Genomic DNA, 24,953 nt, shown 5'->3' on the forward strand with positions numbered 1-24,953 from the left:
TGGTGGCGGTGACCTGTCGAGGGTGTACCTCACCCTCACACACTCTGAGCTGGAATTGGCTCCAGCACCTCCCGTGACCAGAAATTGATAAGCGGCAGAAATTGGATGAATAAATGAATAATGGAGGATTTGATTGACAGGTGGGTGAGCCAATGCTTTCCACTCCTCAAACAGCCCACTTCTGCCTACTGGGCCAGCGGTTGCCAAGATGGCAATGGCAGCGCAGACAGCTTGAATGTGGCTCTTTCAGAAAAACCTTGAAGTCATGGTGGCAATGTCTCTTTTTTGTAATGTCTGTTATAAAAAAAACACTTTCAGTTCATTTCCCGTGGCCTCCGGTTGTACTCGCAAAGAGAAGTTTAGCTGAGAAGTTCAAACCCTGGCTCCTCTCCCGCTTTCATGCCTAAAAAGGTGGATTTAGAAAGTTACAGAAATAGCTGAATGCTCTTCAACCATCAGAAGCTTGACTTCTTTAATGTTGTCTCATTATTATATTAATAAATGATCCATTCATATTATGTAAAACAATGGATATGTCCAGAATACGACGCTTTTGAATGAGACAATGAAATTCTGCATATTTTCTTGATATTGAAACCGTCAACCTCTCTGTGTTCTAACTGTCCCCATCTGAATTCTTTCATTAAAATAAATTAAATAAATATTGTGAATGATATGTACTCATATTCCAGCTGCATGGGTAATTAGGCAGACGCATGTAAGTTTAATATATAAAGGTTTGCTTGTTTTAGTCCAAATAATCTCTAAATGGCTGAGAGACACGTGTGAGTTGTAAAGTTTTTTCTCACAAATGCAAAGGTTTCATACACGAGCGAAGTCCAAAACCACAAGGTCATTTAATTTCCTCCGAGCCATATATAAATGTAGTAATTTCCTGACTATCCATAATTCAAATGCTGGAGGGTTATAATGGATGTGTGGGTTGTAGCTTAAATAGAAATATTAATAAGAACACATTCAAGACAATGGGACCATTTAGCTAATTGTTCCCGCTGTTTAATTAACATTATTTTATTAATGACTGCCTCTTAATTGTGGAGTCAATCCACATTAATATGACAGTTTTGCTTTGTAATGTGAATAAATGGGAAAATATAGCGCGCTGGTGATCATACTGCTCCCTGTTGAGCATTTGTTTAAAAAGCAGAGTACACTGGCTAATACCTCTTTCACTCTCCAAATGGAATTGCAGTCTTGTAAAAAAAAAAAAAAAAAAAAAACGATGCAAAATCCTGTCAAACATTCTCACACAACATGAATACCGTTTGATGCCGACCTACGTTCACAGCACATCACAGCACTGTCAGTGCAGCCGTTCGGAGCTTGTGCATCCCCGGTGGAATTCGAGCCTGTTAGCGCAGGGGGCACTTGTGGAACACCTTTTACATCTCTGAGACTCAAACAATTTCCTGAGTGCAATGCTCGTGACATGGATGAGGAAATATCCATCAAGAATGCACCATTTGCATTTGTTTAATGTTTCATAACAAATAATACCCGCTGGAGTGTAGGAATGTTACTCATGCTGTAAAAAAAATGTAAGATCTACATATTTATAACGGCATACATACAGAATGAATACCTGCAGTTTCTCTGCAGAGCTTTTTATCATTGACAGAGAGGAAAAAGGCAGAAATTCAATTAGGTGAAAAGCTTGTGTGCGAGGTGGGGAACATGTTTCCCAGGATGACCTTAAAGCCTGCTTTTGATTACTAAGGTAGCAACTGTTTCTGATATGCTGATGTGACGAACTAACACTTGCAAGAAATAAAAAAACAAGCCGAAATTATAGTCACGATTACAAATCAGGTCTAGGTTTTCTGTTAATACAGTGAGCAGCAGAGAAATGCTCGCAGTCGGTGTTCAGGAAGTTGAGTTTTAAAAGCTGTCAGTGCTTTGTGAGGAAACAGTCTCTCCCCTCAGTCACGCCCCCCCCAGCCACCTGGACTTACCATCCAAAGTCACAGGATTTTTGAGTATTTACCTGAAATCAGCCTCAGTCAGCCAATCAGACGAGAGGATCAGAGCCTCAAAAGCAAGACGATGAAAGGGTAAAGACAGAAAGAGGTGTGTTGTGCATCTAGTTGTAATATTTACTTATCGGAGCGGGCATTAATAGCCTGATTACTTCATGGAAAGCAAAACACTGGTATAAACTTCCTGGCTGACTGATTCAGCAGGGGATCAGGACAGCAACTCCCATGATCTCAAGCTACTTCATGATATGACTAAAAGCTATATTTTGGTATTGTTTTCATCCGGAAACCCATCGCGGCAGAAGATATGCATTGTGTTTTAAAAATGTAGAAACTGACATCTTGCAAATTGATTCCAGTGGCCGCTGCGTTTAAACTGCAGAGCAGCCTCATAATTGATATTACAGCATGAAATAAAACATCAGGATTATAGCAGAATGTGCAACCAACGAGGGTCAACATCCACCCCAGAAATATTTGAACTGGTGTTCTTTTCAGGAGCGTGGAACTCATAATCAAGCAACTGAGCATAAGTCTGTAAACTATAATGAAAGTGCTGCAGACCAACTGGTGGATGATCAGTTCCGTGGAATACATGTTTCACCAACTAATATGCTTCAGTTCAAAGAGCACATCAGAGCGTGTGGGGGAGGCAGACAGAGGAGGGAATGTGATTCAGTGCTGAGAGAGCAATGTGAGCAATTCGTTGAAGGGGGGAGTGTTCAGCCCACAATAAGTTAGGAGGGAATTCTAATGTTATGGTTCTTAGAGGCAGATTATCCCCGTGCAGTCAATATGTGAGGCAAACCTTTCTAAAGCAATGTGACAGACAGGATTCACGGCCAGGCGGTGTGATTATGAGCTCGCATCGCACAGCTTGGTTAAAGTGTGGCACAACAAATGCCAGATCTTCCAGCTTGTATTTCATTTGGTGCCATCTTGATGCTGCCTGCTGCAAGTACTGCCCGATAATCCACTGGGATTCACGGGATAAACACGAGGCTATCACCTGTCGCACTGAACGCATTGGAGGTGGCGCGAAAGAGCAAACATCTGTGCAGCTGGGGTTGGAAGAAACAGGGTTGATGCTGCGGTGGTGAGATTTACAAGGTGGCTTATCCTTTCATCTCCCACTTAAAGAGGAGGGAATTATTTTTTAAAAGTGAAATTTCACTGATGATTTGAAATCCTTAAAGTGTAAATTAAGAATGTATGTTTCTCATCAACAATATTACACAGCCGGGAAAAGACAACAAGGTGAACGGTGAAGAGATATTTCTAAGACTTATGATAGAAGTGCAGTGAGGAATGAAAGGTTTCAGAGGAATATTACAAGAAAACATTTCACCTCACGCTTTTTTGCCTGTAACCCCCCCACCTCAAACTCAGACGACAAGAGCAACAGATCATTGCAGCTGATATTACAGCAGCGTCAGTCAAGAGGATGTGGTCTCCGTTTCATTTTATTTTGCCAAAAGACAAACAACAAAGCCAAGGACAAACATCATTTTGGTCATATTGGGTGTTCAAAAATTCATCTGCAGAAGGAAATGCCAGTGTACATATGGACAGGTACAACCAGGAAGTTCCATTTCTGTCACTTTCATTTACAGTTAAGCTGTGGAGATCTGATTTTATCAGACTGGCTTCTGATAAAAAATTAACAAATAAAAATGACAGTGAGCCACCTCTGCAGCTGGTTATCACGTCACGGCTTTGTTGCTAGGCCACTTTCATCCATTGGTCGGAGTATTGATGGCAGACGAAAACATTGTATTTGTAATGTAACCATGACAGCATTTTGGGCAAGTGCTTGTTTGAACCCAAATCAACATCTTTTCCAAAATCTAAGAGAGTAATTTTTACACCAAAACATAAAAGTTACCACGGCAGCGAAGGTGGCTCCACATGTTTGTTACAGCTGTGGGTCGCTCCTATGGGTCGAATAAGAGGTTTGAAATGAACTACAGTTGTGCAGGTTTGAATTTTACAATTTAATACATTTCAAATTTAATTCAATCTTGTTCCATGCACTTAAAAAGGTTTTATTACATTAAAAGCAGCCGACATTTGAAGTTTGAAGTAATACGTCTAATTCTATTTTGCTAATGAGTTTTTTTTTTTTTTTTCATAAATTTGACTTTAATTGAATTGAATGTCTTATCCACTTTGACCCACTGAGTGAAAAACTGAATTTATGAAAAGAAATAAAATGGAAAAAAAAAAAAAAAAAAAATCCCCCACAAAATTCTCCATTACACTCACAAAAATCCAACAGTACAGATCAACTAACACAATCAGCTGTGCTAATTTAATAGGAGGTGCACACTTTTTCAACTGCAACAAATATATAATGCAGCAAACATGGCTGTGTATTAGATGCCAGTGCAAAGTTAATATGAGGGCTAACCACCTTAGAGATCAAGACTGCAGGTGATTTTCACATGCCTCCCCTGGTAGAGTCTAACCGGATACATTTGACATTTGACGACATGTTTCCATTCTGTCTAAAGTTTAAATCTGAGCGTCTAATTAGCAGCTGAGCCAGCAGGTGAATGCGAGCATTGTACTCAGTGAATGTTTATTCACTGGCTGGCTCAACAAGCTAAGCTGCAGGACTATTTTTGGAGACGTTGCCAAGACACTTGATGTACGTTGACTTTTGGGGTTTGAGGTCCTTCTGCTGTGCAGCAGGTACCTGTCTGACTGTGTTGCCCTGTCTGTATCACTGATGATACTGCCTCACATATGACTATGGCTCCATTTGTGTGGCAACATGAGGGGGAAACCGCAAAGTATTTTTCACAAAGGTCAAGGTTTGATTGCATTAATCAACATTTTAATGTCAATTACAAGTAAATTTTTCTTACAGTAATTACAATCTTTTTGAAAAAGAGCAAAGCAACAAGATGGTTAGTGTTGAAAAATGAATTGAAATGTGAAAAATAAAGGCAGGTTTTTTTCACGGTTAGTGGAAACCAAAACAGAGGTTAAAGATTTACATTGGCAGTGATGCTAATTGTGCTCAGACTGGATCAATTGGATATTCGTTCATTCATTCATCTTCTACCGCCTGTCATTTACGGTGTACACCCTGGACAGGTCACCAGTTCATCACAGGGCCAACACACAGAAACAGACAGAGACCAACAACCACTCACACTCAGACCTACGGACAATTTAGAGTCACCAGTTAACCCAAACATGATGTCTTTGGACAGTGGGAAACCCACACAAGCAGAAGAGAACATGCACAGAAAGGCCCCAGGCCTGGGAACCAAACATGCAGCCTTCTTGTTTGGGGCCAACAGCGCTGCACTTAATTGGATATATATACAGCAAAATGCATATTTACCATTCCCTGAGTTTTTATCCAGTCCCATAAAATTTTAAAGTGTATTCATTGAACGGAGAGTGTGAAAACAATTTAAGTAAAAAATGATGAATGTAAAGATGCCAAGGCCAACATATGGTATTTTTTGTTAACAGGTATGGCCATGAAAGAGTCATGAAATCAAAGCCCACACAAACTGATAATCTGCTATTTCTATAGCTTAATAAATATTTCAATATTTTCTTTTCATCTCTGTCTTTAGCCTATACATGTTTATTTTTTGGAAAAACGCTGCCATCCTACATGTGATATCGGCTGTTAAGCTTTAGACGTGAAAACTACGGATGTACAGTACAGACGCCTATCACAGAGTTACTCTGCCGAGGAAAATGTGCTGTCTCAAGTGCTGAAGCATTTCTTATCTAATGGTTTTTAAATTGAATTTCTGGATGGATAGAGGTAATAATGAGATAATGATATCCCTAACGGGTGTCGGGCATTTTCTCACTTCAACGTGCGTTTCATGTATGTGTTAAGATGTGAGTCCGTTATGAAGGAGCAGCAATTTTTACTGCAATTTACCTCACAAATGAGTGTCTTTGAATCGCCTTTGGTTCCCCCTGCAAAAGGCTTTGGCTTCCTCATTTGGATTTGTCCTGCTCAATGCCCATGTCTATTACAGACCACATCCTATAATTTTGCTAAGTTTAAAATCCCATCCGGAACAGTGAATTAAATTACTAGGGGCCACAGGGAATATCTTTCCCCCACCTCCCCTTGTAATGTGAAGCCTGACTGAATGGGTCTTACTGTATGTCAGTGTTGCACTCACAGCTTTTTGCAGCCGGATTTAAAATTAGATGAGCAATCAACAATGTTTACTGTGGTGATAATTGACAAGAGCGGATGGATAGGATGATTAAAAGTAGCTGAGCCAATGTACATTGCTTTTGAACGATGTTTACCTTCCTTTTACTCTTTTTTGGTCATTGTATAATCTTAAATCGCTCTTTATCTGTTTCCAGGGGGTATTTTGTGATCTCGCCCGTGGAAATTGAGGTTTTATTTTATCTTATTTGAGTGTATGCTCATAGTCTTCACACTGGGGCTGTGTTTCATAACTGTTTGACGGGTGCACAGTGGAGACATTTTGAAGACAAATGTCAGTTCCAATATATATGGTAAGTAAGCACAATCAGAAAATGTCACTATTCAATTTAGATTTTTGGGCTCTCTGTATATTTATATCCTAATAATATATTAACTGTATCAACAGTTTCAAAAGAATGGTAGAGTCAAATCATCCAGCTAAGTACGGTGATAATTCCAACCATGAATGCTGTCCATTGATATCAGGTAAATCACTTGTAATGATCATTTGCTTCCTTGTGTCAAGCAAATGAAGCAGCACTGGACACCTTTCGGTCCATCTTCGCCAATTTACATTTTAATTCACCGATCAGCTCGGGTGCTGATTGTTTCATTAAAATGATTCCTTTATATTCTGAACTAGAAAGGTTAAAGGTCTCTCATCCTCTGCTCTTGAAGAAGAACAACCACATGGGAAGAGTTTGGCACAGATCCCAGTTGAGATAAAGTAGTCATTTAGGCATTTATTTCATGTACTTGACAGAGCTATCACATGGGTAAGCAGAGTGGGCTTCTCCATTTGAGAACACCACAGGACCCCTGACATGTTTTCATTCAGCAGACACCTACACCTGCTCTTAAAACAGCAAGGTGCAAAGTGCTGCCTGCAGGACTGTTGTCCTTCACCGCCGTGAGACGGTCGGGGATATAAAGCCTTAATACTGAGGGATCAGGTGGAGGAAATGTGCCAGCCACAGATAGAGTAGCTGCAGCTGACCTCGATTCAGCGGGAAAGAAGGTGAAAGGAGCGTCTTATCAGCAGACTAACTTCCTCTGTCTTTTAGGCAGGCGGTGGCCACTTTGCCCTTAATGTTGTCTGATCAAATACGTCAATGTGGATGCAAGGTCACAGCTGGGCAGGATGTGAGCTGCTCCTCATATCTTCAATATGTTATTAGGCCCTATAATCTGTCCACCTTTTCTATGCCAGGAGTGTGTGTGTGTGTATATTACTACTATCCAGACTGCCAAATAACCTCCAGTAAATGAGGTGCTTAGTTTGAAGAGCTTTCTATTCAAAGTGAGTTTAATCTTGGGATTTGGAACAAGGAACTCGACAAGGATTAAAGTTTAGGGCTGAGATATCTCACCCCTCGTCAGGCTACACCGCAGCTGTGGTAAACAGCAGGTAGAGGAAGTAAAAGTGAAGTAAATTTTCAGTGCGTGTAGTTGTCTGTCTGCTGATACAAGATGTTGTCTGTCCGTTTTATTAGCCCGATCAGAGTAGCACCCACGATACGAAGCCTGGCATTTGTCTGTTGGAAAGACCCCGAGGTTTTTCTGCTAAATGGGGCTATGTAAGCTACAGTGATAATGCTGCTAGAAGAAGGCTCGAGCTGTGTGAGACACGTTGCTGCAATGTGTGCACTGTTGTGTTAATGGGTTTTAACTGTAAATCACCGGACGATCAGGAAATCGTTTGTAAAACAAATTGAAATTCAGCTCCCTGACAACACTTGGACCTATGAATGTGTAATCACAGGGGGGAAGGGAAGCTAGAGCGATAGGGCTTGTGGCTTAATGGATCACAATAAAACCACTGTTATGACTAGAGATCATTCTCCACCGACTACAATGAGCGCACCCAGAAAAGACGCAAAACCAAACTAAAATAGAAAGAAAATTTTTGAAATGCAAAGTTAAAAGTGTGAAAAACAGCGAGACAAATTGTGATTTTATTATGTTTTTTTTTTGCCTATTATTGAATGGCAGTAATTTGGGATTTCAGATCATGGCAGCTGATTTGTAACTCCACACGCCTTTACATATAAAGCTAAAATAAAAGCTACACAGAAATACATAAAACTTTAATGTCTTACTTTTGGTTAATGCAATTTTGAAATGTTTGAAATGAAAAATATTATTGTTAAACTTTATAGGAATGCCAGAGTGGCTTTAGCATATAATGTAGGTCATTACATGAGAACAAACAGAAGATAAAAAAAAGGAAAACTGTAATGAGATAGGCTGAGAAGGAGAGAAAGAGGAAAAGAAAGGGTACCAGAGATGGACTTGTCAACTGGGTTGCCCTGGCAACTGCAGCAAGGAAACAGCAGGAGTGTTTTATAGTCATGTTTGTTTTTTTTTTCCTCTCGCTCTCTTTTCCTGGCACGGTTTGCACAGATGATCCAGGATGTGACATCAGGGCCGCGTTGTCTGCTGTGTGTGTGTACAAACAATCTGCCAGCCGGCTTACAAACAGGACTCATTATCTGAAATACAGAACAAGACAGCTGGAGCCTTGACATTTAAAGGAAGGGGACTACTGGCACGTGGGTGATAACCATCTGTAATGTGCAGGTTATGATGGGCAGAAAACATATGTTGGACATCTGGCTTTCTGCGTCCTCTGCTCTGGCTTCGGCTAATAATTTAAATTTTCAATATGGCATAACTCTACAAAATGGAATTAGATGCCTTACTTTAGAGCAGATGGAAATTTAAAATCATATAGGCATGGCAAGGTTTATTAAACTACTAGTGAATAAAAAGTGCAGGATTAAATAAATGTAAAACTGAGGGGAGAAAAAAAGCCTGAATATTAAAGGTTTTTTATTATTAACCTTAATTTAGTCGGAGGATCTCATTGAGATTTAATCTCATTTGCAAGAGTGTACAATAACAAGAACATAGAAGCATGAAAACACCCAATCCAACAAAATAATAAAAATATAAACAAGACAAAATAAGGACACTTTTATAAACAAAAGTAATGAATATACGTTAAAGAATGCTAAACACATGGCTGGGTCTTTCTGATGTCTCCTCCTCCAGCCATCTGGATACTCCCTGCTCTCTCAAACATCAACCTGGAGCAAGCAGGCAGTGTCCGATGCACGTAGCTCATCTTCAGGTTGGTGCTGAATGTGTGCTGCAGTAGGAGTCAAAAGGAGGGTTGTTAGTTTTGCCAGAATATAATGATGAAATTCTAAAAAAAAAAAAGCTGTGGAGAGATTTGAGACTGAACGCAGTACTCTCTGGTCTGAGTTGGGTCATAATTCTCGGGTTTGTTACTGGATGAAGGCTTTTCACGTAACACACACATGCTGTGTCTCATGTTCAATACAATGTGTCTGCAATACCCTCACTGACATAGGGTGCAAATTTTACACACTGCTGGAGTCACCAGAGACGACAATCACGGCAGGTGATTTTTGTCCACCAGCCACCAGCTTTGCTCATTCGAACTGACTGTTCCTGTGTTGTGAAACACTGGGGACATAAAGTCTTTTTCGCAACTTTGAAAATTTGTTGGTGCTCCTTTTCCTTCCATTACAGAGTCAAGATGGTGACTGCTGAAGGTGAGAAGTGTCACTTTAAGTGTTTTTTTGGTTTGTTTTCTTAACCATTTTGAGGGCATCGTCCGGGTATTTATAGTACACTGCATGATGTCATACACTGGAAATACCTGGTGTGAGTTTAAACCTAACTGTTGCGACAGTTGTAGTTAATGTTAAAAGAAAAATACTAATGATGCAGCAATAAAGTAGAACTTAAAACACATTAACTCTACAGAAACAATCACAATCACTTTTAGTACTCATTACACAACAATTAAAAAATGTAGCCTGTCAGTTAGTGAGTCTGTTTTCAGTGGTGGAAACCTAATGATATCTGTCATGTCAGCTCAACTTCACCCTTTCCGCAGAGTGACGAGATGCCAAAATATGGGATATGAGGAAATGTTAGGTATTATCCTCTGACAGTCTTACGTAAGTCCTGGGCGTGTGTCAGGGATAATCCTCTTAGATGGGGGAAGAGTTGCCTTAATAGGAAACAAAACCCAGTTTCCTCCATCCCCTGATTTTAATAATCAAAATGGAGTTTGAGTGGAGGCCACAACACCGGAGTAATCCATGTGGAAGGACAAGCCTCTCCACTCTGATTATTTTCATGTTCCAAATGACCAGACGGGGAGACACTAGATAAACAGTTGTGTTTCAGTATTAAAATGCATCTGCAAGGATGTCCAGTGCCAGTCACAGTGGCAAAAGGGGTGTAAGAGGTGGCGAGAATTCATTTATAAGATGAAATAATAAGTACAGAAAGTAATATTTAAAAGCATCATTGATTTTTCCATCCTGCGAGTGGTAAGCTCATAAAAGTATTTTCATGGTTGTGCTTCATCATCCATCATACACTGCAGATCAATAAGTATGACTGTAAAAAGCTACTTATATCAGCTTCATGCTGATTTACCCCACCAAGTGTGGGGTAAATTTATGAAGAGATAAAATTGTGCAAATGTTGAATGATCACTTTAGACGTAGAGCAGGTCTAGATGTAATTCTTTATGGAGTTGTTAAAGAGACCCAACATACATATGTCGTTCCAAGAGCAAGCGCTTGGCGACAGTGGGAAGGAAAAACTTCCTTTAAGAGGCACAAACCTCAGGCGCCATCTGCCTCGGCTGGTTGGGTGTAGAGAGAGAGAAAGGCAGAGAGAAATCAGAGGCAGTGAGAGTGTGAAGTGTGAAGGAGAAAAAAGACGAGGGGGCGAGGGGATGGAGAAAGAGCAAGAGCAGCAGAGAAGATGCAATAGGAAATACAAACAGAACATACAGTGATGGGAATGATGAACCCAACTGTCAACCACTCCGTTATGAGTGGTTACAGAAGAAATGTTTACATTCCAAACTCCCAAATTGTACTCTCCTGTAAGTCTGACATAGCTGAAGAAGATCTCTGACATCCTCTGGTGGTGTCAACGAGAAATGCGTGTGTTTGGGGGATTTTAGCAACCTAAAAGGAGTACACATTGAACAATAAAAAAATGTACATATAAAGAAGTTGACACCATTATTCTATGATCTTATTTTCTTTTAAAGTTGGGTTATTTTAGGTCAACAATATAGAGGTGGGTTTGAATCTAAAATTAAAATAAAATAAAACCTTAGATAAATTCATTTTCTGGACTGATAGTGTTTTGAACAACCTAAAGACCTTAATATTGTCGAAATCCTGGCTGCTGATTTGAAATCACAGGATGCTACACAGCAGCGGTGCCCAGCGTTTTTTGCGCCACAGCCCGGTTTAATGTCAGACAACATTTCCACGGATCGGCATTTAACGTGTGGCGGATAAATGCGACAACATAAAATGATACGATCGGCATAAAAACTGCGCTTTTTTTCCTACATTTCATAATAAACATGAATCCACTGTGCGCTCGTATGCAACTTTATTAGCAGCGTCCTCGTAACATAACATGAGTAACATCCCCTCTGCCCCCTAACCCCGAACCTAAATTCAGCTTTCTTTTTCATGGAAGTCGCAGGCTCTTCTTCTGTCTCCTCACTGTCTTTTCCCCTTTCACAAAGAAATTGTCCCTTTTTAATCATTTCGCTAGCTTAATTTTAGCGGTAACGTATCACGTGACCGAGACAAGCGTCTTGACGCGCGTCAAGAGTGAGTCATAGACGGATGTAACGGAGAGAATCCGGTCATTTTTCTAAATAAAACATAGTTCAGATTCGGATAATAAATAAAACATAAAGAATGTAAGTTATTTTATGGTTGGGGACCGCTGCCACACAGCAACAGTGACAGCTAGCTGGCAGCAAATCACCTAAGTGACCTGCTAGTGACCTGCTGCTGTGGCCATCTAACGAACAATGACATGTAACATCAAGTTAGTGACATATGGAAGAAAAGAAAGTCAGCTGGAATTTCTCTGAAAGCTCTCCAGCTCAATGAAGTCAGATCAGTACAAGCACTGGCGCCAGAGACCGGGCCCACGGGGAAACAAGGAGAGTCTGCAGGAACTCCCTGGATATTTTCCAGGGCCAGTCCTCCTGGTCCTTCGTCTGTGTCAGAGCCTTCCCAGAGGAAAACCTGCTTCTTTAATAGCGGAAGGCCACTATCACATGAACACCACTTACTTCACTGTGCCACCTCACATGCGTGCAATCCCTGCGTGTTTCTAAAGATTGCTACCTGAAAAACGTTGTTTGCTGCCATACTCTTGTTTATGGGTCCTTTAAATTTAATGAATGAATTCAGATGTCCTTACCATTATTATTACTATTACTTAATAGTGGTCCATGATTGCATCTCCATAAATTACCAAAGACAGACACACACAGTCAAGTCAAAGTCACACTTCTTTACAATAAATAGTGTTTATTACTGTAGTTACCAATTTAAATTCAAATGGAAAGCATTTGCAGTGTAAGCAAACTGTGGGCACTGCCACAGCTTGGATAGAACAGATCTTTAAGTCATTTTTATTTGTATTGCACTACACTATAGCAGAGCAGAAGGCCTGACATTCATTTCAATATCTTTATTTACAATAAAGCAAAATTGTGAACTCCTAAAACAAGGAGAAATGTAAACAGGGTTTTTCATTCAATAAGCTCAAAAGAGGGTTTGTTGTCTCTCATCTAAAACACTATACCTGTAAAAGTTGAGTCTTGCTTGAAATCTACATTCAGAATCTAAAGACAAATGTTGCTTAGAGTCCGAAGTGGCAGAATCTATCTGGAGAAAAATAATGTAGCAAAGCCTGCTGCCAAATGTTCAAGAGGACGTCTGAGTGTGGTGCAGACGCACTGCAGAGTGCAGTTACTCAGGGGCCCACTTGGATGTGCTGGTTTGACGTGGCTGGAGTTAAGTAAGAGGGTCCATGATCATGCAGGAGACCCAGCATGCTTCTCTTTCCTTTACTGTGCAGTGAAAACTCAACACCAGCCAATAACCTGGAAATAAGAGAAAGTACATGGTCAGATCGGGAAAGTGTACAGCGTTGTGATTTCTTGTTTTCTGTCGTTGTTCCGGTCATTTGTGTTAGTTCTACTAACTTTTGTCTTTCCCACAATGGTTTTCCATTTTGGCCAGCTGAACAACTTTTATTACTATTTAATCAACAAACTTTCAAATTTGCAAAGCCCTTGGTTTTATGTTTCCAATTAAAACAAATGATGCAGTCAGCGTTTTAAAAATATATTTTATGCAGCATTGTTCTTGTATTATCTTGAATACCTAGGTAAGTCTAAACATTATACATGTACTTTGTAACACATATAATAATATATGAGTATGGCCCGGTGGAAGAAAAGGTCCTGTTCATTGCCATCATGTTTAATGTCACAAGAAAAAAGGCTTCAGGAAGACAACCACCCAGGGACAATGTGAAAACACACCATCGGGTCAAACAGGCTTTTAATCTGTTTAGTTAAGTTTTCTTTTTCTTTACTTAATATTTGAAATGCTGTTCATGCAATTTAAATGCAATGTGCTGCCCTCCAAAGTCAACATATAAGGCTTTTAAAATGTGGAAGCTTTAACTAACCTGTTGCATCTCATTTCCGTAGCTAAAACAAGATTGAATTGAATCCCCGTTCAGGGGAGGGTTTAAACTAACATTAAATTCCCTCTGATTAACATGATAAACACAGTTGAGTAATCTCTGGCTGTACCAGTTGGTGTGTTCAGGGCCACTCCTTGTGATGGGCCCTGTCCTTTTTCTTCTTCCTCTCATTTTTCTCTTTCTGCAGTCTCTCCAGCTCAGCCTCATACATCATTTCCTGGATCAGGTATTTCTCCCTGCGCATACGATCCCGCAAGTCTTTGGGCAGGTCTGGGATTAAGTATGCAATTAGGGTCTTAATGGCAAAGACCATGTGCTGAAAAAAAAAAAAGAAAAGAAAAGAAAAAAGGAAGCAAGAAAAACCCAAAAGAACAGAGCACTTTATCACATTATCAAAACCATACCTACAAAAACAAAGCACTCTATATTTACAGTTGTAGCTTCAATGTTATCACTAAAACGCAAATTCACTCATTGTGGTATACCTGTGTAAAAATAACAACTAAACTCTGGCCTCCCTATGGACTCTATAATGAATTGGTCCTCATGAATCCGCAGCAAGTGTTGGCAAGATCATAATAAAAAACAGAAACATTTATTTGCAACTTTTATGCTTTAAAATTTAACAGCTGCATATATGGGAGGGTGTGTTGCAGGATGGCGATGGTTATGCAACTCAACTACTACAATACAGAACAGTGATGACACTGACTTTGTGTCCTGGCAACATTAATTAAGCCGGATGCAGGTCTTTGTCGAGTTAGAAACCATAAGAACGGTATTAACGTTGCTGATTCGGTCTGCTGTTTGGTGCCGGTGAAAGCAGTTTCAGACAGTTATTTTTGTAGGCTTGACATTATGAGCAACAGCATTGCATGTTTTTTCTGAGTATTATTTTCTGGGCTTTTCATGCCTTTTGTCTGGGCAGTTGCAAAGAGGTCGACAGGAACCAAGGAGCATAGGTATGCATATGCAGCATAGGTCCGTTTGCCACTGCATCTTTAATCCAATTTTAAGCTTCTACATCTACAAACACACCTCATCATTTCATGTATTTGTGGATTGAGTTACAAAAGAAACATTTCAATCACATGTGTAACATGACCCAAAAATCTAATAATTAAACTTGTTGGCTGAATTAAACAGTCCACAGTCCACAGAGAAATGCTCACAGCACCTGACATCAGTACCTGACATTGTCTTTATAAGCTGAAAGCAAGGTAGAGCATTTGACGATGATAGCATCGAAAATATCGATGGACTCTCACGCTCAAGGAGACAGAAAGCTAAAAACCATTAACAAAACGAGAGCGGGGATTCTGCTAATTCCAAACCATGCCTGCTGTCTGGGGTCATTTATCAAAGTCTGAAAACACTGACCTCAAAGACAATAATGAATGCCAGTCGGGCTGCCAGGACGTGCCAGAACTGTAGAGTGTATGAGTACGGCTCGGCCGAATCTGGAGGCTCCCTGTAGTCACGATACCTGAAGGCGCACAACACTAATATCGTCGGTTCAACACATCAAACTAACTCATGTAGATATATGCAATAACTTCAGATTGTTTCACTGTTAAAATTCTTATTTGCTTCTGGTGTACTTCTGTTTGAGATATTCATTTGTGGCCCTTATTTCATGTGAAGTTCAGAAAACACACACACACAAAATGGGTCATACAATCCATCCTGGCCTTGCACAAACACTTTGCAGTCAGATCCAGCTAAAAATGAACAGGTTTATGTTCATCAGCTATTTAGCTTTTTGTGCAAGACACTTATGGTAACCTTAATTAAGGTCTTAGTCACAGAAATGTAACAGTTTATAGCAGATTTTTAACATATTACGCTTATGGTAAACTGAAAACCTGTGGTGCAGACACACTCACAAACCTGCAATACTTAACAGCCTCTCCAAAAAGCTTGGAGCCATTAGTCCTGGGCTGTGACCTCTTCTCAAAGTCAGATACCCGGAACACTGAAAAACTGGCGTTGACGTAACCCATCATACAACTGAGGATCACACAAGAAAGAATATGCAGCACTAAGAACATAACATTTCAATATCTTTATAACAAAAACAAAACAAAACAAGAAAAACTAAACTTATTTGACTGTCACTCACCCCTCCCCTGCTCGACCCTGACCAGCACAAGGTCCATACTTGTAGGCATAAACAAGGCGAGGGATGAAGTCCGAGGTAACAGCAATGACAAAGGCGTTGGTGATGACAGATAAGATGCCGATACCCTCCAGAACTCCATACCAGATTCCTACCATGAGCAGATTTTTAATTTCAAACCAAACCAGAGATAAGATGGGTGGCAATGAAACATTGTGTTCTATTTACCTATGTCTTTGGCCTGTGATGGCAGAGGGCGCCGCCACTGAGTGACAAACTTGTAGGCGTCTAAACGAATCTCAATGATGTTGTTGAGCAACGCTAAGAGAGGGGCCAGGGGGAAAGCTGCCACAAAGATGGTAGTGAAGCCGAACTGTAAAACTGAGACACCATATAGGCATTAAAATCCTTTAGATGATGAGTAACATGGTCGACGGTCACATACAGACATCCCGCAACTTAAGGATTCATATTTAGTCTTTGTGACCGTCTGAAAAATTGTAACTCAACATTCACTCTTTTTCAGTTTTTTTGTCCACTGTAGTATGCAGTGAGCTTTCACAGCTCGTTCCTGCCTTCTCCATCCAAGGATGAACGTGATGAGAAAGCTAAAACAAAAAGCTTTTGAAGTAGCCAAAAACTGAATCAATGAGCTGGACACTGAAATACTGCGTGGGCCATAGCGAGATTCTGCACTTGAAAGTTTATTGCCTGTGGGTTATCAATACCAGAAACCCCTTTCTCATGGAGCTTATTCTACCGTGCCATGTCTTCTTGACATCAATTATAATAAACCATGTATGTATTGAAATAATTAAAAGGCACGGGAAAGAAGATTTAAAAGGTCTGCTAGAATTCAACTCACTGTATCTAATCAAGTTTACAGTTGTATGCATGATTGTATGATAGAGGATTAAATTGTGGATTGCTTGGGATAACCTTAAAAATACAAAACTGATGCTAAATGGAGTGGAACTAACATGGCCAAGGTCTTATTAGCACTAAACATGTGCAGTGAACTCTATGTACTGCGCTGGCATTGCAACATACTCATCTCCAAGTATTCGTCAAAGAGTCCATAGGCATTCATTGGCTGGAGGTTGTAATCCCTCTCCCACTGTGGGAAGCTGGCCTTGGCCTTCTCTCCATGCTCTCTCCTCAGCCTCCTCCGCGTCCACCAGTTCTGGACCAGCCTGGAAATACAACCGCAGCAGAAAATGCCAGAAAGTTAGGATTCTATATGGAAACAAATGGCTCCAATTTCCTGTTATTGTTCTCTTTGTTATTATTGTTTGCTGTATGAGTGTTATGCCTTGTGCAAACAGGATGCATGTGAAGATGGAAAAAAAGACAACCCGACTAAAACAAAACCAACACAGACACAAAAAACAAAACTAGACACTCACGGGTAGCCAAGCTCCATAAAATTGTTCCAGGTCTGTTTTAGCACCATTATGATCCCCATCTGCATGCATAGGTCAAAGAGACAGCCACTAGGGTGGCACTGCAGAGAGCGAGGGAGGGAAAGAGAGGGTCAAATCTACTGTACTAACAATGGTGTTTTCAAAATCAAGCAAAAATGCATGTACTGTAAATTGACTTTTTAGAAAGTTTCGACTGTTAAGTAATGCAGCATAGAAGCAAAGCTAACAAGGAGACGATTCAGAGGCCTCTTTATTTTGAGCAAATGAGCAAATTTCTCTGTGTATGAACAGTACAGAGCATGTACTGGAAATAAAAGTGAAGTCAGGGGTCTGATTGTCTACGGGAGAATGGTCCTTCTCACCTGACTTTCAAACTCAGTAAATCTTTCCCTTATGAGTTCAAAGTCTCACTCTCCAGTTTCTATATAGACTTGAAAGGAGGGGTTGTATTAGCAACTGTTTGACTGACTGACTGCCACACAATCAGGATTGAGTACAGAGCAGGTCTGATTCAGCCCTCAGTTGTCCTCAGTTTCATCTTACAAGCTTACAAGTTTGTTCTAGTGTGGGAAAAAAAATTCTGAATCACAAATCTGTGACCTCACAGTGTGTTGACACTGTACAGTCCTTATTTCAGTACAGTATTCTGGCTCACTTTTGCAACATCATTTTCCAATCTATAACAGGAAATTAATTGTCAAACTGCAACATGTTTGAACTTGAAAAGGTAACACAGTTTATAGTTAATATCTAACCTCCCCCCCAAAAAAAGCCATTACTATTCAGCATCAAGGGGAAGATTTAAGTGGACCAAGCTGTGATGGAAAAGCTTAAGGGAAAAAACAAACAAACAAAAAACTGATATTAAATCTCTCTCAAAAAAAAAAAACAAAAACAAAAACAAAAACAAAAAAAACATTTTTCATCCATCATCCATTTACAAAGTTTTATTGGGAGCATCTTTCCAACACTGGGCTTTCCACAATTAAATCCTCTCCAAATATAAAGTTTTTATTTACTATATTATGACTTATTGTATACTTGTTTGCAAAACCACTAACAATGGTTGATATTAAATACAGTGAGAAAATAAAATAGAAATGGGTCACACTGTTTTCCATTTTTGCAGCTGTGCGCAGGTCTTCCATCCTTTGAAGACTGCATTGTGGGAGAGTAACATAATTCAAATAAGTGTTTTCTTTTAATTAGGGATTGAGAACACACTACACACACAAAGGCTGCTTGTAATTAGTATGGAGTAGGAGTAGGAATGTGGCACACACTGTGTCTGCGGGGCTCAATAAACATCAGCGTTATTTTAATATTTAATATTACACAGAATAGAATGTAGTCAAACAAACAGAGCTTTTATTTATCTATTTTCCTCTGGCATTTCTGCCGTTTATTCTGTGATACATAGCAAGGAACCTAGCCTTGAGCTGAAACCTTGCCATTGCAGTTATGACGAAGCCTTCATGTTGAGCAAGAAGCAGGGTTGTATTATAATAAGAGGTGAAACAATGCAATTATATCACAGTGCGATTATTTTTGGCAGATACTACAATATGTAGTTTTAGTTGGAATGATTTTCCTGCATTTCATTTTCAATGAAAAACTTTTATTTCAGAATATGACTTGGACTGTATGACCAAGATCCTATAAAGATGCCTATAATGCTAACACACAGGTTGCAAAACATTCAATCTTTATCAAAGCAGCTGAACCTCTTGCAATTTGGCTCTTACAATTTCCATTATATTTCGATTTTTTTTTATATGGGCACTTTTCTAAGAAGTCCAATTTACATTATTTGCACAGCACAGGCCTATATTGAAGGAATTTACAGACGAGAACACTTTTCAGACATACTCTATCCTTAAGACGTGTAGCAGCTTTGCAAATTTTTGACTGAGGACACTCAACCCTTTGAGCACAATCATGACTCTGCATAACTATAAAAGACTGACTGAGGGCACAGAGGATTTTTTCCATTTCCATTCCTACAGCCTGGGGAACAAGTGGTACCACATTAGCTCAGCCCCTAAAAGCACCATCTCAGGCTCTTTGTCCCCATAGACTACTTCAGTATGTGTAATTTCCCTGCGTGTTCCCATAAGTACTGCTGGTAGCATCGCTAACTGCTGATGGGGGTTAAACGACTGGTGTCTGGGCATGCTTTAATAGCTTAGTGTCCAATTTTGAAATACTTTGATCCACAATGATTTGCTGTTATTGTCCTGTGGGAATGCAAAGTAATGACTAACTTCTTCCAGTTTCCAGCGATTGATGAGGCGTAGATATGCACCAGGCCGACCTGTGAATCTGTCAGACAAGGAATAAAAAAACAAAAAAAAAAAAAAACAAAACAACACTGTGTCAGGTCACAGGTGGACTATCACTGACGAGGTGAGTTTGAGAGAAATGGTGCTCTATGTGCTCTACATGTAGCTCACTCCTGCGGTCAAGCCTTCTCATTGGCTGTTGGGTTAAGTTGTAAAAATATTTTTGATTGCATTACACTCATTTCACGGCCTTAAGACCTTCACGGTCAATGTCCAAAACAGATCACTGTCTCTCCTGCATTAACTTTAAGTTTTTTGTTTTTAAAGGCAATATACATTATGCTTCCATGAAATTGCCCATATTTTTGTTATATCCAGTCTTGTGAGAAAAACATTACATTCTAGTAATTCCTCAACTCACCTTCCCAAAAAGAAGGCAATGTAAAAAGTTGAACTGTTGAGATTGACAAACTGAAAAAGAAACATCTTGAGAGTAAAACTGTTCTCCCACTCGGACTCAGTCCTTGGCTGCTCTGTGGACAAAGGCAGACACAAGGAACATGAATGGACAGAATGAGATGCAGAGATATGATGGTACTTCACAGTTTGTCCGCTCACCCACACATGTATGCAGATCTTACACACTTTGGGCCACAGCTACATGAGATTGATTTAGATAATAGAATAGTATGGATGAAAAAAAGAGTTGGATCAAAGCCAGTTGACCTCAGCCCAGAACAGACCCAACACCAATGTACAATAGTAATTTAGTCTGCATGAATGCTATTTCATTAAATCTGCTGAGGCAGTCAACTTACCTAAATTAGTGAGAAGAAGAGCAACTTTTTCATAGAGCTAGAAAAAAATACAAGGTTTGAAGTTAAACTGATTCTAATGTATTGTTGCTTATCAACAAATAACTTAGATAATGTGCTTTGATTGGATTAAGACTGTCATCGTCTGGAAATCAATCGCCGCTCCACCCTTTTATGTCCCATGTCATCCCTGAGGTTGATCAACAGCAGAACCTCACCACGTTGAGGAGCATGATGATGCAGAAGTTGATGCAGACTGCTGTACCCGTGGTGGCCACCTGAGAGTTGTTCCTGATGAGAGCCCAGCCGAAGGCAGCAAAAGTGCTGACAGTGATAACACGGTAAATCACAATGCCAAACACAGCGGCAATCACCACCAGTATCTGTGACATGAAATAAACATTCTTAGTATAAATACAGATAGCTGCCACAAAAAATCTACAGAGCAGATGGCACAATGCAAAGAGAAAATGGTAACAAGTTGATACAATATCCAATTTACATGTAATACAAGGTCATGGACAAGCAACCAGTTATGATCTGCCATCAATGAAAGCAATTTTGTTTAAAAAGATGTCTTTAATGTGTGTGATTTGAATAACAAGTAGATTTTTACAGTATAATTTCAATTTCATCCCCAATCTTAGGGAGATCAGATGTTTTCTTTTCAATTTGAAAAAAGCTTGAATTTGAATTTGAGCACCAACTTAAGTAAACTGGGAATTAAAATGACTGAAAGGAAGAATGCAGCAATTCAAGGATACCACTAAAGTCATGAGCAATGTATTATTTCATCATCCAAATAAAGAAGGAAGCTCAAATTTGCATGTGTAAACAGAGACTATACAGGGTAAATGAAGGTTAATCAAAAGGAAAGTGGCACACCTGCTATTTTACACTGATTCCACTCACCATGAAGAAGATCCCGGAAGCTGAAACAACTAGGCGACTGTATTTGTCACTGAAGGCTTGGTAAGGCTCGGGCTTTCCTGATATAGGATTCATCCTCTCCTTGTTGGAGTATTTGGCCTCAAACTGAGGGCGTACTTCATCCTGAAAAAAATAATAATAAAAATAAATAAAGAAATAAATAAATAAAATAAATAAATAAATGAATAAATATAAAAACAAATGGAGAATTAATTTTGAATTTTATTAGTTTCATATTTAAAGCAAGTTTTATTTCAAGATATCCTTTGTTAAAAAGATTTTTTTTCACTACATCATTTCATGATGTTACTTTTCAAGACAGTGGAGAAAAGTTCAGCAACGAGCAGCTGGTGCTTCAGTTTAATTCTGGCATATGTACCATAAACTGGGGGTAAAGAAAAGGAGAGATTAGCTATTGTTTTTGGGGGATTGCTGCCCTCACTGAATACATTTAGATGCTGTTGAACCTTGTAAAGAGTGACATTACAAATGTGTTCATGTTACGCAGTTATGCAGTTCATTTACATTTTTACATGTTTGATTTACATTTGAAATGAACCACAGCAAAGCTCTACAGTGAGCCATAGCTAAGCTGGAATGGGACAAACAAAAACTGGAATCAGAGTGTTGTGTTCTGATCCATACAAAGCAGACTGAGACTCTTAGGCACTTTTCCACCCACAAACAGCAGTCGGTCAAAGGACACATTTGCCAGTTCAATGACTGAAAAACAAGGGCTGCAGGGAAGAACATACAAATTCACCCAAATCTCTCACACAACAGGGCTCTCCCCATTACATGAAGGGCCTTCATCCGACCAGTCTTAGAATTGTGCATGTTCATTGGGTCATAAAATGATTTGATACAGACTCAGGGGGCCAGGCTCTCTGGGCAGCAAGCCTGTGTTTTTTTAATTAAACTGACAGGCAAACATTTCTCAAAAAGACAGTGTGTCTTTGTAATTTGTACTGTAATTCAACATTTTAAATCAAACTGAAAACAAGTCTGGTTACAGATAAATGTTTTCATTTATTTATTTTTTTTTGGCATCATGTAAGACAGATTAATACAAAGTGAATATTGCACACCTACTAGTTCACATTAAGTTTACCCCAGGGACTTACTAAAAACAGCAATAGGTAGAGATTCCTTAAGAGCAGAACATAGGTGAAGACTGTAAAAATCTCTTTGGCGAATATTATTAGCCAAATCAATGTGAGATGCAGTCTGATTACAGATAATCCTCCTTGTCTTTTCATTTTAATAAACTCTTCTCACAGCACTTATAATACTTGGGAGGGACTTGATTGGGGACAGATGCCACAAAACAAAATCTAAACTGAAGTAGCATCTTTACCTCCTCTTCTTCCCAGTCAATTAGGTCCCAGTCGTACGCGAGGACAGCTCTGCGTCTTTTCCAGAACTCCAGGAAGACTGTCGCTGAAACACATTAATTAAACCATATCAGGAGTTTAAATGCCATTATTTGTGTCACCCCTCTCACAGAACTGAAACATGGCCTGACATGCACCAAACTCTTTTCATAATTGTGGAAATTTGAAAGTTCCTTGTGACATTATGTGGACCACGCTCCAGCTCCAGCGGTTTATAGCAACATTTGTTGCTATAAACTCTGTTGTAACTTTAGCACCCATCCATATTTATGGCTGCAATTCACTTAATTTCATGCTATTCATTACTTGACTTCATTCTGAATGGTTGGGTGATAATTCTGTCTGGAAGCAACACTATTTACATCAGTCATTTGACTCCTTGTTAACACAGAACTACTGATATGTGTAATTCTAATGTATCAAACAGAAGAATCGTGACTGGAGACTGTTGCACTGTGGATGACTGGAGGACAGGCACTCGTCAACACCCTTTACAATACTAGAAAAGACACTTATTCAAGGGAGGAAATGGTGCTAAAAAGTATTGCCCTCTGGAGTTTTCAGGTTCTCCATGTGTCTGTTTGAGTTTTCTCAGTTGTCCTCCCACAATCCAAAAACATGGGTTGCTAGCTGTAAACTTGCCTGCAGGTGTGAATAGGACTGAGAGTGGTTGGTTGTCTATATATTTCTGCCACCAAAGAGACTGTTGACATGTCTAAGGTGTACCATGCCCTCCTTCACCCAGTGTCAGGTCGTACTGACTCCCTCCCAATCATGATTCTTTAAGAATAAGCAGCATAGCTAATGGACAGGTGGACTATGGTCCTGTTTGAGTGAACTGTTACACTGGTAAGTTAATAATTTACTCTGAAAGGTCATCCCACAGAGCTTTGATGGCAAAATCATTTGCCATTTTTGGACATTTGGTTACATAATTAAATGTTTACCTATGGCAGAAACATATATCTCTGATGCGATCACAAATGTGAGACTATGATCAGGTTTCTCATCTCCTGCCTCTGGGCCATTTGCTCAGTTCTGACTGGGAAAAAAAAAATATGCGTCAGCTAATTTATATGTCACTTTAGGCACAGTGACAGTTTCTACTCCAATGTTGATATAGTGTAATTAAATTCACTGCCGCTTGAAAGCTCATTCAGAGGCTGACAAGTATTTCTGAACAAAGTCCTGACGATAGCTTACTTATTGCATGTTGACTGGCCTCCACTCGGCAGTATTTCTGCAGGGACTTCGCTCTGATCAGTGGTAGGTTCTGAATGTGAAGGGTTGGGTGTTTGTGAGCAGAACTGCTTCACGTGTTTAGTCAGCAGGGGAGCACATATCTGAGGAACCTTAATCAGCGGAGTTGAGCTGAGTTGGACCTAAAACATTTATTCTTGGACAGCAGCGACTCCAAGAATCAGCACGTTAAGGTTGGTGCAATAGAGAGTGTTGCAACTGAAACACGTTGCATTTTCAATGCTTTTTAGTATTTTCATCAGGGTTGGATCTGGAAGGCTAGGCAGCTGTGAAAACAGCTTTAGCCCTTTGCATTCTTCATAATGGTTCACATGTGGTGTCGACTTCACATACTGTAATATCAGTTTGGCTTCTTCTTACATACGCATATATTTCAGAAGTGTTGACCTACACATAGAGAATGCGTGTAGGTGTGTGTGTGCGTCTAACTACACATAGTTATTAATCGCCTGATTCAGGCAGATCCTCCATTGTTCACCTATGGTTTTGTGACGCGATCTTTGGAGCTCTACTGTGTTACACAATGTTTACGAGCTGTTTAAAAGTGTCAGTCCTGATGAAGTCCTGTTTGCGATTTGTTTTGTTGTTGTTTGGGTTACAGCCGTTCTCTGCATTTTCTTGCTTTTTAATAATGATAAAATCATCTGTGATCAGGAGGAAACTGAGAGGAAAAGCCTCTCTCTGGCGAGTAGGAAGAAAGTCTGTTGAATTCTTTTCCTATTTCAAGTTGATAACCCACTGCAGTTACTTATTCTTGTGCTGATTGCTTTAGGCTTGCTATGTCAATAAATATAAGTGACACCTCTGCCTGAAAACACAGGACCTCTCCCTAAGAAGAGATACGTGTGACTGATGGGATTCCTCCGGAGCCAGAACCTAACGGTGGGCTACTCTCAGCCAGAGGTCGCACATTTGGAGTCAACATCGCAGCTCTCAGC

The 24,953-nt window shown here is 39.8% G+C and overlaps 1 protein-coding gene across 3 annotated transcripts in view; it reads right to left on the bottom strand.

The window, feature by feature from the left end:
• Positions 1 to 12,659: 12,659 nt before the first annotated feature.
• The window catches only part of LOC115036652 (anoctamin-4), a 40,944-nt gene continuing 28,650 nt past the window's right edge, over positions 12,660 to 24,953 (bottom strand). For all 3 annotated transcript variants that reach the window (XM_029494916.1, XM_029494915.1, XM_029494914.1), the window contains exons 16-29: positions 22,719 to 22,801; positions 21,344 to 21,484; positions 20,650 to 20,814; positions 20,435 to 20,471; positions 20,038 to 20,149; positions 19,599 to 19,656; positions 17,317 to 17,414; positions 16,961 to 17,103; positions 16,139 to 16,291; positions 15,914 to 16,061; positions 15,682 to 15,801; positions 15,172 to 15,277; positions 13,901 to 14,107; positions 12,660 to 13,180 (exon numbers count right to left, since the gene is read on the bottom strand). In XM_029494916.1, the coding sequence (XP_029350776.1) occupies positions 13,913 to 14,107; positions 15,172 to 15,277; positions 15,682 to 15,801; positions 15,914 to 16,061; positions 16,139 to 16,291; positions 16,961 to 17,103; positions 17,317 to 17,414; positions 19,599 to 19,656; positions 20,038 to 20,149; positions 20,435 to 20,471; positions 20,650 to 20,814; positions 21,344 to 21,484; positions 22,719 to 22,801 (1,559 nt within the window). In that variant the 3' untranslated portion in view covers positions 12,660 to 13,180; positions 13,901 to 13,912. The remainder of the gene's footprint in view (positions 13,181 to 13,900; positions 14,108 to 15,171; positions 15,278 to 15,681; positions 15,802 to 15,913; positions 16,062 to 16,138; positions 16,292 to 16,960; positions 17,104 to 17,316; positions 17,415 to 19,598; positions 19,657 to 20,037; positions 20,150 to 20,434; positions 20,472 to 20,649; positions 20,815 to 21,343; positions 21,485 to 22,718; positions 22,802 to 24,953) is intronic.

Source organism: Echeneis naucrates, chromosome 23 (assembly GCF_900963305.1).
Source record: "Echeneis naucrates chromosome 23, fEcheNa1.1, whole genome shotgun sequence".
NCBI classification, from domain to species: domain Eukaryota; kingdom Metazoa; phylum Chordata; class Actinopteri; order Carangiformes; family Echeneidae; genus Echeneis; species Echeneis naucrates.